Source organism: Hemiscyllium ocellatum, chromosome 39 (genome assembly GCF_020745735.1).
Source record: "Hemiscyllium ocellatum isolate sHemOce1 chromosome 39, sHemOce1.pat.X.cur, whole genome shotgun sequence".
In the NCBI taxonomy this organism is placed as follows: Eukaryota; Metazoa; Chordata; class Chondrichthyes; order Orectolobiformes; family Hemiscylliidae; genus Hemiscyllium; species Hemiscyllium ocellatum.
The window spans coordinates 3,862,396-3,880,256 of NC_083439.1; the positions used below are offsets into that span (position 1 = coordinate 3,862,396).

A 17,861-nucleotide genomic window follows, 5' to 3' on the forward strand; every position below is an offset into this window, starting at 1 on the left:
TCTATTAATGTATTTGTCCTAATGCTTTTTAAATGTTAATATACCCCCCCAAACACTTCAGCTGCCGTGTATTCCGGATGCGTACCACCCTCTTTTTTTTAAAAAAAGTTGCCCCTCAAGTTCCCTTTTATTCTTACTCCTCTAACCTTGAACTGATTCCAATCCCTGGCGAAAAATACAGCGCATTCACCCTATCCGTGCCTCTCATGGTCTTACACACTTCTATAAGGTTTCCCAATCTCTGTGTCTTACGCTCTAAAGAAACAACTCCTAGCTTGTCCAACTTCTCCCTGTATCTCAGATCGTTGAGTCCCGGCAACATCCTTGTAAATTTCTTCTGAACTCATTAATAACAGCATCCTTCCTATAGCAAGGTGATCAAAACTAAATGCAATACTCCAAGTATGGCCTCACCAATGTCCTGTACAATTGCAACATAACTTCCCACCTTCTATACTCAGTGCCTTGACTGATGAAGGCCAGTGTGCCAAACGCTGCCTTCACTACCCTGTCTACTGTGACTCCACTTTGAGAACCGTGCACCTGAACTTCAAGGTCCCTCTGTTCTACTACACTCCTTAGGGGAACTACCATTCACACGAAAGTCTTATTTTGATTTGACTTTTTTTCAAAATGCAAGACCTCACACTTATCTGTATTAAACTCCATTCGCTATTTCTTGATCCACTTCCCCAGCTGCAATTTCTGAGAACCTTCCTCACTGTCCATGATATCTCCAATTTTAGTGTTATCTGCAAACTTACTAATCATGCCTTGTACATTTTCATCCAAGATATTGATATAGATAACATACAGCAATGGACCGAGCATTGACCCCATGAGGCATTCCACTTGTCACAGGCCTCCAGTCCAAGCATCCTTCCACTATTACTGTCTGCTTCCTACCATCAAGTCCGTTGTGTATCCAATTTGCCAGCTGCCCCTGTGCAATCTAACCTTCCACAGCAGCCTACCATGTGGACCCTTATCAGAGGCTTCACTGAAATCCATATAGACTGCGTCTACCGCCCTGCCCTCATCAAACTTCCTGGTCACTTCATCAAAGAGCTCTAACAAATTTGTGAGGCATGATCTCCCTAGCACAAAGCCATACTGACTACTCTGATAGACTGTGATGCAAAGGGAAAGCAGGAGGCCAGTTTTGTACAGCTGCAGCATGACCTCGTGGCTCCAAAATTCAGTCACTCTACCAATAAAAGCTTTCTTCACAACCCTGTCAACTTAGATCCCCTAACGTTGCTACCCATGTACTTGGAAACTGAGATCTCTCTGTTCATCTACACTACCAAGAATCCTGCCATTAGCCCAGTACTCTTTATTCCTGTTACTCCTTCCAAAGTGAATCACTTCACACTTTTTTCACATTAAACTCCATTTGTCACCTATTTATTTAGCTAGTTTCTTTTGACTATTATTCTTGATTTCCTGATAGAATTGATTGCAAAACGTTTGATTTTGAGAAATGCATGTACAGTGTTGCTGCCTGTTTGTGTGTAAGTAGTATTTAGTCAAACCTAGGCAATAGCTTGACTTCCTGATAAAGGGCTCTGGCCCGAAACGTCGAATTTCCTGTTCCTTGGTTGCTGCCTGACCTGCTGTGCTTTAACCAGCAACACATTTTCAGCAATAGCTTGACTTAGCCAGTAAGCTGCCAATAACATTGCAGATCATGGAAAATAAACACTGAACCTGTTCTGATTTTTGTTTTGTTTTATATTCAATATCGATTTAAAATCTAACCTTTTACGCTGCCTCTAAAATTACAACCCAGGGGTTCACTTCTTCACATTACCTGTATGTGGAGTCAGAAGCCATGTTTATATGAGCTCTGATCTCTCCTTGTATAGCACCAATCAGAAAATGGTAGAAACGTTGATTCTCTGCAGGGGAAAAAACCCTATTGTTATTTGCTTGAGTGTTGAGAACTAGTATTAGCAACTTGAGAAAAAGTACCAGGCAGAGTTGGGAGCAAGGTTTTAATGCAATAGAGGATGGATAAAAGCTGGGTTTTGATCAAGAGTTGAATTTTCATTTTGGAGGATGGTTGTGGGAGTGAGGAAGCTTAGAAACTTATCTTTGGGTTTGAGAGAGAATACGATCAAAGTTTGAAATAGAGGTCGTGTTGAACCTAGTGTTTAGAGACAGCCACAGGTAATATGCATATCAATTCCCAATGTAGCTGCATAGAGATCCTGCTGTTGTGGTCTGATCTACTGCCTAGTTGTAGTGATGAAAGAAAAGAACAATGCTCCAGGCCTGACCTGCTCAGGGCCTCAGAAGTAAGAGGTGCTATGAACGCCAGCTTATACCGTCTCATTCTAAATCTATTCCCCCATGGCCCCTTGTACCCTGCATGACAGCAGTTCTTTGACCATTTACCCACCATAAGCACGGAAGTGACACAGCTCAGCATGGAGGGTAAGAATCAGCTTTAGGGAGGGTGGAGGGGTATAACTGGGGAACAGGGATATGACTTTTGAGGGGCTGTGAACCGGAAGTCCTTCAAAAGCTGGTCTGGTTTAACGAAAATTGTAGGGATCTAAGACATGCCAGACCCATTATGGAGCTGGCCAGCGGTTCAGAATGCGAGCTTGCAATCAATACCAGCCTGCACAACTGAACCATGCAGGTGGAAGCTAAGGGAGCCGAAAGTGGATTTGGAATCCTGGAATTGGATCCTGGCTCCTTGTTTTGTAACTTCACAGTGTAAATCCAGCCACTGTGTGTTCACAACTTTATTTGTAGTCTTTGAGATTATAATTTCACACAATTAAAAAGGTTTTGTCTGGTTAATATTCTGTCAGTCAAAGCTGTCCTATGAACAATTAGATTGAGCATGTGTTCTCCTGATGCACTGTTTGGAAGCTCACTGCCAGTCATTATATGGAACCATGGAAACAAGGGTGATACCAGGTTCGTTTCCTGATTTGATGCAATTTCAGTTCAATCAGCAACTGGAGCTTGTAAATTAGCCCCTGACTCGAGGTTAAGAGAGCAAAACAATGTAGCCAGCAATCTGCAGTTTTCTACTGATAACTTGGTGTTGTGGGAGGAAGAGTGAAATTCAGCTCTTGCTTCACTGGTCAACTTCCCAGCCTCAATCGCTGCAACTATGTGCATTTGAGATGTCTGTACTAAAGAGCTGTATCCTAGCAATAGACGATCTAAATTAGAGGAATTGGCAGGATGTTTTGGGGGGGGAGGAAGAGAGAAAGGAGAATCTGGAATGAAACCATAAACTGCTTTTAAAGATGCTATTAACATCAGAGTAGGTTTTAATGCCATGATTGAAATAAACTATAGGTCTCAAATTATCACCTACCATACGACTCCTGGTTCATTAGTGCTGAAATGAAAGCCTGTAAACTACGCTAATTGCTATAGGATATAGTGTAGATAATTTTTAATGTGTGGGTTTTTGAATCAATGTTGCGATTAAAGCATATTGGAAAATTATAATCTCAGCAAAAAGGTACTGCACTCCTTCCATGTCCTCTGGGATGATTTCAATATACTTTGTCACCTCGATCATTTAATTCTGGTTATACTGTAGCTGAATTCAGTAATTCTTTTCTTTGCACTGGCAAGTGAATATATTATCACTTCCATAAACCAGGTACAGTAACATTTGACATTTTTGTCAGTGACTGAAAATTTGATCCAAACCGTAGAAAAGTTTTGCTTCCAGTTTGGTTGAATACAGTATTGATCTATATAGCAATTGATGTTATTGCTGCATGTTTATGAGAGCTGGCATGTTGATTGGGACTCCCTTATTGGCTGTGATAAATTTGTTTGCTGTTGCTTTCCAGTCTCTTAAATTCCAATAATCGCTTGGTGTGAATGAAAACCAACACGCCAACCTCATCTGAACCTGTCTTCCAATCTGTGGTGGTTTCAGATGGATCTGATCACTTGACTGCTTGGTAGACTCATTTAAATTCTTATTTACCTTGTGCTACCTTTTAAACTCTGTAAACCTACAATGTTTACCTAAAAAATGCTTGCTGAGTTGTATTGTTTTCGATTTCACGGTCTTTAAAACCCCACAACCAAACAATGCATGGAAGTGTCAATAGAAAACGTTATAATTTGCCAACTCCAGTTGCTTGTTGCTGCAGTGTTCAAAAGCAAACTTGTTGATTAGATTCTGTTCCGATATGGCAGTGAATCCTCCTGTTAATTACACCAAGCACCCAGAAAAGCTCACCTCTCTTCGTAATCTGTTAAAGTATGAGTGACCGAGAACTCCCAAATTCCACTATTTAAAGAAAATAAGATCAATTTACACCTTAACTCTAAAAGTGAACATTAAGCAGCAACTATTCACAACTCTATGCCCCTCTTTCTCTTAACTGCTTATTATCTGTCTTTAGCTCTATTACAGTATACTCTTCCAATTTAAAAAACAACAAAATTACATCAACTTAATTTCAAATCCATACAGTGACTGTCGTCTCAGTGTCTGTCTTTCAGCTGAAGATCTCCCTGGGTCGTCGTCATTCTTTTACTGCAAAGATGTTTAATATGAAAAAGGCACCTTTGGTAGAGATTTTGGATGACAGTTGCTCTGTCTGACTTCTAAAACGCCTTTTTTTTTAATACCCCCAACTTCGGATTGTCTCATTAGTTTGATGCTAGCAAAAACAATAAATTCAAACTCTGTTGGTTTTAGTAACCTGGGGCATAATTTAAACTGGTTAAATTTGAATTGCTGTTAAAACAGCAACCAACTCAGATATCTATTTCACATCCAAAGGTTACATATTTTCAATTCTCCAGTACGGAGACTGTTCGTTAGTCACATGACAGGTGTTTGTCAGCTCTGTTCAGAACTATCAAAGGTACAGTATCTGCCTTCTACTTTATAACAATCCCCACATGTGACATGTTTATACTTGTGATGTGCAATTCTTTTGGGCATGAGACTGAATCCGTTCTATGGATTTTAATGTTAAAGTAGGATATTCACAATAACGTTTAACTGCATGTCCTAAATTAAGATAGAAGTTTAATCAAATGTAAGATGATTTTTAAAAAGTCATCAACAATTTAGATCAATCTTTAGAATGCTCTGTATCTTGCTATTGACTAGCTGGACAGTTGATGTGCATTCTGTCAATGGTGTTTTCTTGTCTTTCTATGCTGGAAATTAATCAATCTGTACAGCCTAGATGATTAGCTTTCCCACTAAATGTTGTTGTTTTACATTTGTGAAGTGTGGGTGTGTTTAACTAGCAGTGAGTAGCATACACTCCTATTCCACTGACCTGGTTTAAAACTGTCCTTAATTGCATTGGATCCTTTGAACCTCCCAGTGCCACCTCCAGTAGGGATCCAGTGACTAGAGGATGCTGCTCCACATTTTTGACAATTGAATTCCCTACCCTCCACAATCAACCCTGTACTGCTGCTCACTCTCCACATTATTCATTGACTCCACCCAACAAAAGTTATTATCAAAGTAAACCATTATCGAGAGCATTTCACAGGCTGCTTAAAGAAAAAATAAATTGTTTATCTAATAAAGACAGCAAATGCAAGGCTGGGAAGCAGTGATCCAAAAGGGGATGTTAAAATGTAAATAGTTTGCCTGCCATAGTAATACATTACGATATTTGTTTTTCTGTGCTAATTGTTAGCAGGTTCTGAAGTTAATGCTGTACAGTAAGTTGGTTTTTTTTAAAACCGGGAAAAGGTTTTAACCAGCTGCTAGTAACCTATAAATTGAGCTTGGAGGATTTCGTAGCAACACCAATTTTTAATCCATATTCATGATGCCTGGTAATAAAATTTCACTAAGATGTTTTTCAGCAATGGTAATGTCTGTCGATAACAGTATTTCATTTGTATGTGTCTAGTGTAGAATGAGGTTATGGTGTGTAGCATGTGCCAAGTACTATATTAGCCAAGTTGTTTCTCTTAACCAACCCCTGCTGAGGCACTGCACACCAGTTTCTTGCAGCTGACGTGCAAATCATAAGACTGGACGAGGGAGTGACATTAGTATTTGGCCTGAAAATAATGGTAAACTAATTTGTGGAGAAAGTGCAGAAAAAGTAGTTATCGCTGAAAATCTAATAGTTAACACTGGAAATATTAAACAGGTCAATTAGCATTCATGGGACAACAGTGAGTTAACATTTCTGGTGTCACTAAAGCTCATGGAGTACACTTGAAACATGTTACTTCCGTAGATACTAGTTGTCTTGAGTGTTTACATCATTTTCTGTCCTTTTTTTTTGAAACCTAGAGCTGACCACTCAATAGTGGTGCCAGATTGAAGTTTCATTCGAAAACTTGAGTACAGATCCCAATTCTAGATCCTTCAGAATGAGTGTCACCAATCTTAGCAAAAATCTTCCAAAGAATGGTGGAAAATTAATGAGTGACATGGTATTCTCCACCTGAGAAGCGGTAGATTGGACCGTCTCAATATGAGGACAAAAGTTAAGGATAAGAACTCTGGAGAGGAGACTCATAGGATTACTGTTTTCTCCCATTCTGAATCTAATATCTGTGGAAAGCATTCAAGGGTTAAACATCCTGGCATATATGAATTTGCTTGAGCATTCAAATACCTTGCCAAACTTGTTGATTTTTATTTGGTTTCTTATTCACAATTGTTGGTATGAGTGAAATCTAAATCATCAAATTTGTTTTTATATATACCAATAACTATGCAGTGTATGGTTTTCTTCCATCTGTTGTGTTACTGCAAAAAAAAGAGCACAGTGGAAGGGGAGGTGATGGTCATGTGATATTACCTCTGGACTGTTAATCCAGAGACCCAGGTGATGTTTTCGGGGCCCTGGTTTGAATCTTGCCACAGTAGATGGTTGATTTTGAATTCACTAAAAATCTGGAAAAAAGAATCTAATAATGGCCATTGTCGATTTTAGAAAAACTCCTCTTGTTCGCTAACTTCCATTAGGGAAGGAAACTGCCATCCTTACTTGGTCTAGCTCCAGCAATGACTCTTAACTACCCACTAGGCAATAAATGCTGGCTACCAGTGATGCCTTCATCCCATGAATGAATAAAAAAGTACTTAATCCTTTATAAAGGTAAAGTCACCATAGCCTTATCAGACCATAAGCCTGCTTTCTCATTGAGAGAGATGACTGGTGGTGGTTTAACCTGAGGGTCGTCACACTGCAGGTGAGGGGAGAGGTTGAGAAATCAAGTCCTTCATGCTACCTTAGGCTAGTGTGAAAACCTCCTAAACTTAACTTGATGTTCTTTTCAGATGTGGCTCATGCCTGAGAGTGCTGAATCTAATTTCTGCTGCAGTGTTGGTTTATTTTGCAGTTCAAATAGGCAAAGAGTATGAACTTTACAAAGTACAGTACAGGCCCTTTGGCCCTCAATGTTGCTCCTACCTGTGGAACCAATCTGAAGCCCATTTAACCTACACTATTCCATTTTCATCCATGTGTCTATCCAATGACCATTTAAATGCTCTTAAAGTTGGTGAGTCTACTACCGTTGCAAGCAGGGGGTTCCATATCCTTACTACTGAGTAAAGAAACTACCTCTGACATCTGTCCTATATCTATCATCCCTCAATTTAAAGCTACTTCCCCATATGCTAGCCAACATCATCTGAGGAAAAATGCTCTCACTGTCCACCATATCTAATCCTCTGATTATCTCATGTCTTAGTATACCTTTCAATCTTTTTCTCTCTAACAAAAACAGCCTCTCCTCATAAGACCTTTCCTTCGTACCAGGCAACATCCTGGTAAATCTCCTGTGTAAAATAATTTACACATTTGGCCTTGTACTCAACTAAATGTTCATTGTATCGAATCCTTAGGATATTTAGTTCTCTATTGTGCATTTCTCCTTGTAAAATGGGATTTGATTCTATATGAATAGTGATAGCGCATTTGTAACAACAATGAGAGCATTTAAAACCAATAACATAAGCCAGGAAGAATCCAGTTTTGAGAAGGGTAGTCTGAATCGTATTCAGTTAACTAAAACTGTATTGTACATACTGAATTGTTCTGTCAGGTAATTAACTTTTTATTATTACATTTCTCACTCAAGCTAGTTTTTTTGTGAAGGTCTCTGCTAATTGGCAAGTAACTAAAATAAAGTTTGAATACCTCATTAACAATCACGATTTTGAAACAATCAATACAGTTAAATGCAATGTACGCTTTTGAAATTTAAAATAATTGGAATGATTGTGAATGTTGATTATATCAGTAGGGAATAAATTTGGAGTCATAAGCTACATTAGATCATATTTATTAGAGTGCTCCTCTTTTAATTAGAGTAGAATTATATTGAACTTTAAGTAGATAAGATTTTTTTGGCCAAATATCTATGATAGTATTTACACTCCAGTCAAGCACTCTTCTTTCTATTCTTTTCTCCTTAATGTGTGGAAACACGTATGGGTTAGAGTACATTACGAAGAGTGGTGCAGCAATGGAAGTGTTTAATTTTTTTATTCATTCATCAATGTTCCTGGCTGACCAGCATTTATTGCCCATCCCTAGTTGCCCTTACCCTAGTTGCCCTTAAAGGTGGTGGTAAGTTGTCTTCTGGGACAGTAGTCCACGTGCTGTGGTTTGATCCACAATGCTGTTAGGGAGGGAAAATTGTTGAATTTTGACCCAGCAACAGTGAAGGAACAGAGGTATTTCTAAGTCAGGATGGTGAGTGGCTCGGAGGGGAACTTGCAAGTGATGGTGTTTCTATGTATCTTGTAGATAATATACGCTAACTGAGCAGTGGAGGAAGAAGTGGATATGGTGTCAGTCAAATAGGCTGCTTCGTTCTGGATGGTGTCAAGCTTCTTATGTGATGTTGGAACTGCACCCATCCAGGCAAGTGAGGAGTATTCCATTACACTCCTGACTTGTCTTGTAGATGGTGGGGAGCCCGGGGGTTACTTGTTGCAGTATTCCTAGCTTCTGTTTATGTGGTGAGTTCAGTTGAGTTTCTTGTCCAAGGGAACACCCAGAATGTTGTTAGTGGGAGATGTTCAGTGATGGTAACACCACTCAATGTCAATGGGGAGTGGTTAGATTATCTCTTATTGGACTGGTCATTGCCAGGCATTTGTGTGGTACAAATGTTATGTGTCACTCATCAGCTCAAGCCTGGATATTGTCCAGGCCTTGTTGCATTTTAAAATGGTCTGCTTCAGTCTCTAAGATGTGGCGGTAGTGCTACATTTTGTGCACTCATTGGCAATTATCCCTACTTCCCTCCTTTTTATGGAGGGAAACAGTTACTGAAACAGCTGAAGCTGGATAAACCGAGAACACTACCCTGAGGAGCCCCTCCAGTGGTGGTGTGGAGTTGATGGCTGACCTCCAGTAACCGCAATCATTATCCTGTGTGCCAGGTATGACTTTAACCAGTGGAGAGTTTGTCCCAATACCTTTTGATTTCACTTTTGCTAGTGCTCCTTGATACCACACTGAATCTGTCACTCTCTCCTCAGGAATTCAGCTTTTTTTGTCCATGTTTGAACCAAGGCTGTGATGATGTCAGAAGCTGGGTCACCCTGTTGGAACTCAAACTGGGTGCCACTGGACAGGTGCTACTTAACAGCACATGACACATTAATGACACATTCTGCCACTTTACTGATGATTGGAAGAAGCCTAATGGAGTGATAACTGGATGGATTGGATTTGTCCTTTGTTTACAGGACAGAGCAATTTTCCACATTGTCGGTTGTTGCTGTACTGGAAGAGCTTGGCTAAATATGAAAATGGGTGTTTTCAGTTGAGGTGTCCGAGGTGCATTGAGCCAACGTAGAAATGACAGAAACCGGTAATTTAAAAAGACTGGTCTCTTTTTATTAAAACCATTAATATGAATCAAGTTTGGATGGTGGAGAATGCGATGTCTACTGAGGTACTTTGGAGTAGTTGAATTTGTAAAGACAAAGGAAAATGTGAGGACAATGGTTTAGCTGGTGTAGGAATGTGGATAGTTTTTGTTATGGAAAAAAAGGCATTCATTTTGGTGAAGAAACTGCAGTCAGGAATCTGCTGTTGATTAGAACCTTGAGCTGCAAACATGACTGTAGAAGTATTGTGGATATTTTGAATTTTAAAAAAGTGCATTTGTATTCTTTATTACTAAGTAAATACTTGGTAATTTAAAGGTTAGTTTTGATCAAATTGAATTGAATAGTTTTGATCAAATTGTTTGAATCTTTTTTCTAGCAATGTGCATGGACCTTGAAATAACAATTATTTGTCCTATGCACTGCAACTAAACTAAGTGTAACGTGACATTATGCTTCCATGCTTGAAGTAGACAGCAGGATAATATAACTTTTTAAAAAATGGGAACGCTTTTAATTAACTTTAACAAAATTGGGGACCATTATAAAATCCAGAATTTGCTTGAGTTGGATTGTGAAACTATTAGTTTAGAACCCTGAACTAGCCCTGAACAACAACTTTTTTTCTCAGCAAACCGATTTCTGGAGTGAAAAAACTAAAGATGACAATGATGCAGTCGAGGTTTTCCCACCAATGATGCTGATGTTAGATAATTGCTACCTATTGCATGCCAAGGATGTTGGGAAGCAAGTCCCCATGGGGGCGGGGGAATTATTCTAAACATAAATTGGTCATGAAATGTGCACTTTTTAAAACCATTTTTGACTATATCTTGGATTAATTAAAAATGAAACGTATGGCATGTAGTGATTCATATTAATGGTTTTAATGAAAAAAGACCATTCATTTTAAATTACTGGTTTCTGTCATTCAAAATTCAGATTAAACCTAGCAACAATCTATTAAACATATATTAAAGATTGTAATAATCTTCCTCTCAGGAGTAATAACTTTTAATCATACATATGTTTGAGTTATTTCAATGCTATAGTCAATATAACAGAATACAGTGAGTGCAACTTTCCTCTAGTACGCATGAAACTATCAAGTAGCTATCAAGACACTCATTGTGCCAGAAAAAAGGGTAAGTTTCTCAATTCTTCTATGAAGTAAAACAAAGGCAAAAGAAACAGGAACAGGATGTGGATAGTATGATCTTATTTTTAAAAAAAAATCTTTTAACCCATTCTAAATCTTTTAGCTCTTGACACAATTGTCACTTGATGAGCCTTATCAATTTTCCAGTTTCTTGGCCAAATAGCTATTCTTCATGTGAACCAGTGTAGTAAGTTGGTACCAGCACAATGCTGGAGAAACTCATCAGGTCTGACTGCATTTGTGGAAAGAGAAATAGTTAATTTTGAGTCTGCCATCTTTTCTTTCCAGAGTATTAATTGGTAATTTGACTCTTGAGGATTCTGGAGAGTGAATTTGTTTGATCTCCAGCAACTACTGATGTCAATCAGGAAGTTCTAATTCTATTGAGCTCAGATATTATTGAGGCAAGTTATAACACAGCAAATAAGATCAGCTTTCATTGACTCTTTGTACCATGTGTTGTTCATAGTCTTATTCCTCCCTTTCTCTAATCTTGACCATGTTATCCATACTCTTGGGAAAACACTATATTCTTTCATAACTACCTCTTGTACCACTTCTGTCTTAAATACAATTTATTGGAAGTCATACTATCAATTATGTTAACTCTGGAATTCCTGTCCAAAATCTCTCGACTTTCAACTTCTTTAAATTCTTCTAATGCTCACCTCTGACTACTATTAGTTACCCTTTCTAACTTATTATTCTTAAGCTGTGCTTCAAGTTGTTAATCAGACTTTTCCAATGCACTGATATTTATTCTTCAAAGAAGCTGTAATAATGCTATTTATGATTTGAGAAAGACCAAGGATTAAACAGTATTTTCCGGTTTGTACTGTGCAATGTTTAGTAAACTTGATGATTCGGTTAACATAGTTAGCCTTAAAAGACTGTAAAACTTTGTTCTGTTAAAATTATTTCTATTGATAATTCTAACTTTGAAATAATTTAGACTAAAATGTTCACAAGTTTTGGTGTGGCATATTTAATTTATTTAAACATGTGAATTTGTCTGCTAAAAAGTAAATTGTCACAATTTTTTTTTCTTTTTCCCATTAAGGCTAAATTTCAAAATAACATAACAGACCAGCTGTCTGTGATCCATCGGTTGCAAGGTAAGAATTGAAGGATTAATTTTTTTGTTAGCCAGTTGCTATCTTCACCTTTTGGCTGCAAGTGTAGTTTACCACTCATAATTCCTAGTATTCAGAGTACAAATACAATGCTGCCAACATTCCCACTTTGTGCTAGTATGGTGGTTTACTGGTAATGTTAATCGTCTTGTAATTCAAAAGCTGTTTTTCTACCATAGAATCTTGATCATTTTTAGAAATTACGTTCAGATTATTAGTGAAATTGTGTGAAACTGTCAGATTGCCATAAATTAATGAATGTTTTAGGGAAGGAAACCACCTGGCCTAACCCAGTCTGAGCTATATGTGACTCCAAGCCTACAACAACGCAGTTGACTCTCTTGCCTCTGGGACTTGTGCCTTTGTAATAATGTCCAAACTTTGAGAAAAAAAAATTTCAGCAATGATGTGCAATTTCTAACTCTACTATAGACCAATACAATTCATCCTTTCACACCGTTAAAAAGAACTCTGTCCTTTGAGAAATCAAGAAAAATGTAATGGTATGTTGATATTGCTGGCTGTCATTTATTGGCCATTCGCTAATTGTCATGGAGGCAGCCATTTTGAATGCAGTTCCACAGAGGTCAGTGTTGGGACCATAACTAGTCAAGTTATACACTAACAATTTGGACAAAGGAACTAAGAACATTTTTGCTAAGTTTGTGTAAGACAAAGGTAGTTGGAGGGACAGGTAGCATTGAGGAAACTGGGAGGCTGCAGAATGGCTTAGACATTAAAGGAAAGTGGGCAAAAAAGTGGCAAATGAATATAATGCAGGACAGTGTGAGCTTATGAACTTTGGTAGGAAGAACAGAGACGTGGACTATGTTTTCTGAATTGGGATAGGTTTTGGAAATCTTGGGAGTTGCAGTTCAGGATTCTCTTTAGGTTAATATACAGGTTCAGTTGGTGGTAAGGGAGGCAAATACTCTTGGCCTTAATTTCAAAAGGGCTAGAATTCATTATTGACATTCTGCGGGATGTTACTCATGCGCCCCTACACGTTAACAGCACAAGTGGAACGCGTGGAGAGTGTCAAGCTCCTGGGAGTGGTTCATCCACAACAAGCTTTCTTGGACTCTTCATGTGGATGCAGTGGTTATAAAGAGTCTTCTTCCTCAGGCAGCTGAGGAAATTTGGCATGATGGCAAATAGCCTTGCCAACTTTTATAGGTGCGCCATTGAGACCATTCTGTCTGGATGTATCACTACCTGGTATGGTAACTGTACCATTCAAGTGGTGAACTCGGCCCGGACAATCACAAAGATTCTACAGATGGGAGGTTGGTCTATCTACCAGGCCCGCTGTCAAGGAAAGGCTGCCAGCATTCTCAAAGATCCATCCCACCTTGGTAATGTTTTTCTACAATCTCTACCATCAGGGCGAAGGTACAGAAGCCTGAACACATGCACCAGCCAATTTCGAAACAGTTTCTGCCCTACTGTTAGAATGCTGAATGGACTCAAACTCTTAACGTTCGCCTGTACCTGTGTTCTTGTTTTTGCCACTGTTTACCTATCACAAGACAAAGCTTTTCACTGTACCTCTGTACAATAAATTCAATTCAATATACACCCTCTGCAGAACAAGGCTCTTATCAGACCGCATTTGGAATATTGTGAACAGTTTTGGGCCTGAATCCAAGGATGGCGTTGAAGGAGGTCTAGAGAAGGTGTACAAGAAAGATCCTGGGGGGGGGGGTGGCTTGTCAAATGAAAAGCAGTTGAGGACTCTGGATCTGTACTCCATGGAGTTTAGAAAGTGAGGGAGGTGGAATCTGATTGAAACTTACAAAATACTGAGGAGCCTGAACAGAGTGGGCATGGTGATAAATTCATTAATACTTAATACAAGCTGCTCCTACAACTACCTCAACTAAACTTTGTTTACACCCTTTCTCCTGTACAAACACCATGTCACATCTGCTGTGATGATACAACCTTCCAAACAAGTGTTTCTCAGATGGCTTTGATTGTTAACTAAGGGATACCCTCCGTCACCGTGTTGAACCACTGTAAAGTTCCCCTTGCCCTCACCTACCTTTTTCCCCAGCCACTATATTTAATAGACCATCCTCCATTTATGCCAAATTGTGTGTGGCCACCTGTAAATACATTTTCCCCTTCATTTTCACCATTGTGAAGGGACAGTTCTTTCCATGATACTATGGTCCTCAGTCATCCCCAACATCCTCTCCCCTTCTGACAACTGCTATCCAAGCAAATATAGAAGTAACACCTGCTCTTTTTACCTCCCCAGTCCTCACTGTCCATGGTCCCAAGCATCGGTCCAACCAGTCCATGCCAAACATAATCCCAAACTAAGCTAGTCCCACCTGCCTGCTCCTGGCCCATGTCCATGCAATCTTTTCTATTCATGTACCTAGCCAAAAGTCTTTCAAATGCTGTAATTGTACCCACTTCCACACTTCCTCCCAAATTCGTTCAGCATGCAAACCACCCTCTGTTTCTTTAAAAAAAATTGCCGCCTCTCTTTTTAAAATCCCTTTCCTCTTGCCTCAAATGCGCTCCATAGTCTTGAAATCCCTCATCTGAAGGAAAAGTCAATTGCCATTAACTCTATCTATACCTGTCATTATTTTATAAACTTTCACCAGATTGCTTCTCAACCTCCAATGCTCCAGTGAAAAAAGTCCCTGCCTCTCCAGCCGGCCTTTAATGCAAATCTTCCATGCTTGGCAACATTCTGGGAAATCTCAAATGAACCCTCTTCAGTTTGAGAATATCCTTCCTATAACTGCCCCTCCACCTCAAGCAGCAATTTACATGTACACCTTGCAATGTTGCCTCCATCACACAAGGAAGACCAAATGCAAAATAGGTGATTGCTTTATGGAGCATGCTCTTGTTCAGTCTACAAGCTTCTGGTAGGCTTTCATTTTAAATCCTCCAACCTAGATCTTGTGCTGATACTTCCTCCTTTGGTCTGGTGTGTTGTTCCACTATAATACAGTATAAGTTTGAGTAACAACACTTCATCATTTGATTCTGCATTTTTTACAGCCTTCTGGCCTCAAGATTGAGTTCAACGATTTGTGCCCCCTAACCAGCTTTTTCCTTTTACACTGACTGCACTGCTAGAGTTTTATTTTTGTTTTAAGACCGCAGTGCACCTGCTCCAGGCACATCCTTTGTTTTTGTTTGTTAGTTGAGCTGTCATCATTTCCCTTTTGCCCCTGTAAAACTAACTCTTGTCATTCACCCTGACATGTCTTCCACCTTATCATAGGCTTGAGCTTTTTTTCCCAGCCACCATTATTGAAAAGCTGATGTATCTTTAACTTGTCCTAGCTTGCTCAGAAAATGCTTTATTCCCTACATGCATTTGAAATGCATTTTTAATCATACTTTCTGGTGTGTTGGAAGATCTGCAATGAGGGGAAAAAGACAGCAGACCTTCCCCTGTTCCTGCATATCCAGGATGGTGGCCATTCATTCTCTTGAGCCTTTTCTTTTTGGTTTAAAAAAATGGTAAGTTGCTTCTATTTTGGTAATGAGCTTTTAAATATGAAGGAAGATTTCCATCATGGGCCCATCCTATGGATAATATCCTAAATGTCAAATTGGCAAAAAAGCATCCCAATGATATCTTTTGCTGTTTAACGTTGTTGCTGCACTTTGGAAATCGGAAATTATCCTGTCAGATCATTTTAATTCCCCTTCCTCTCAGTTTTATTATCATGGCAGCTTTTTTATTAGGTTTAAAAAAATGTTGACTCCTAACACTTCCTGTGAGACCACATTATGCTACTACAATGAGTAATGGTATGTTGTGGTACTTAAATGTACAAAATTGACCTAATGGGGTAATTTTACCAATGCTGAGTGGAAACAGGCTATCTATGCCTGTAGTTTCCAGTTAATGAGCCCTCTAATGGATAGAGGGAGATAATAGTTACTAGGAGTAATAGTAAACTTTTCAAAGAAAATTTTTGAATGAAATTAATTGTCATTTAATGTGATAATTACTATTAAAAGTTAACATGCATTTATGGGTATTCTGGTACTGAAGCAGTGGATCAATATTCTCAACTTAACCATGAGTTTGTACATTGTTGTTCAGTATGCTGTTAATTTGTTGATTTGCTTTTGAAATGTAGGAGCTCTGTTTATTTGATTTTATTGTAATCGCATAGAGCCATAGAGTCAGATGTACAGCACGGAAACAGACCCTTCGGTCCAACTTGTCCATGCTGACCAGATATTCTAAACTAATTTTGCCCCATTTGCCAGCACTTGGCCCATGTCCCTCAAAACCCTTCCTATTCATATACCCATCCAGATGCTTTTTAAATGTAGTAATTGTAACCAGCCTCCACTACTTCCTCTGACAGCTCATTCCCTACACGCAGCATCCTCTGTGTGGGTAAGTTGTCCCTTAGGGCCCTTTTTAAAGTTTTTTTTCCCTCTCGCCCTAACCCTATTCCCTCTAGTTCTGGATAGGTTTAGTGAGTTGGAGTTGAGAAGGATATAAAGTGACCTTATTGAAATATAAGATTCTTGGGAAAGTTGACAAGGCGGGTGCTGAGATGCTTTCCTTTTTGGGAGAGTTCAGAACAAGAGGGCGTAATTTCAAAGTAAGGAGTTGCCTATTTAATACATGAGGAAAATTTCTTCTAAGGGCAGTGAACCTGTGGAATTATTATGGAGGCTGAGTCATTCAGTTTGTTCAAGCATGAGGTGGGCAGATTTTTAATTAGTAAGAGAACCAAGAAGTATTGAGAAAAGGCAGAAAAGCAGAGTTAAGGGTTGTCAGCGGAGCTAAGGGTCTCATTGAATGGCAGAGCAGACTTGATGGGCTAAATGGGAGAAAGTGGGGACTCCAGATGCTGGAGTTCAGAGTCGAGTATGTGGTGCTGGAAAAGCATAGCAGGTCAGGAAGCATCCGAGGAGCAGGACATTGGACATTTCGGGCAGGAGTCCTTCATCAAGAAACCTTGATGGACTAAATGGCCTACTTTCTGCTCTTACGCTTATGATCTTAGGAAGTAGAGCGTTATCATCGACATTAAGGGTGTGATTTTGCACTTTTAGCTTTATGTGGGGGCAGTTTTATAGTGTTGACTAACTCCCCACTCCTGCTATTGAGAGAACTCAACTGGTCACCCATCAATCACTCAAGTTCTGATTGGTAAGCTTTGAGTATATTGGTTTTTCACAGGTCTTGGAAATAAATGATAGTGATCCAGTTCTCCTGAAGCTGTTGACCAATCAGAGGTTAGCAGTTTCAGGCCCCTGAAGACTCGATCCATGGACATTCCTCGGGATCTAACTGAGAGAGAGTTCATTTTCTTGTATGTGGGATGCACATGGAGAGGAGTGTGGCAGCGGTGGCCAGGGCATGGGGTTTCCGCTTTTGGAGGTGACTCCCTTTTGCCCCTGCACTATCCCACAAAACACAAGGTCACCCAGTCGAGAAATTAACCACGTTTCTTGCCTGCCAGGGATGTATGTAATTGTACCATTGCAAAGTTGGAGCCCTAAAATAGTTGTTAACTAACCACTGAAGGATCTAAATCAGCAGCGAGATTCCAGTGGATTTTTGTGCTCAGTGCTAAATTGGGAAAGAGACAAGTACCGCTAGATCTAACTCATCTAATTATTTACCTTCTCACCACCTCCAAGGAACAGGTGTTCTGCACAAGGCTTCCTAGAGATTCTGGTCAGGAAATTGTGGATTTCAATTTGAAGTTCTAGAATTTTC

The 17,861-nt window shown here is 39.3% G+C and overlaps 1 protein-coding gene across 3 annotated transcripts in view; it reads left to right on the forward strand.

Annotated features, from left to right (window-relative positions):
- Positions 1–17,861, forward strand: part of golm2 (golgi membrane protein 2) — an 85,971-nt gene that overhangs the window by 23,474 nt on the left and 44,636 nt on the right. For all 3 annotated transcript variants that reach the window (XM_060852991.1, XM_060852992.1, XM_060852993.1), the window contains exon 3: positions 12,061–12,115. In XM_060852991.1, the coding sequence (XP_060708974.1) occupies positions 12,061–12,115 (55 nt within the window). The remainder of the gene's footprint in view (positions 1–12,060; positions 12,116–17,861) is intronic.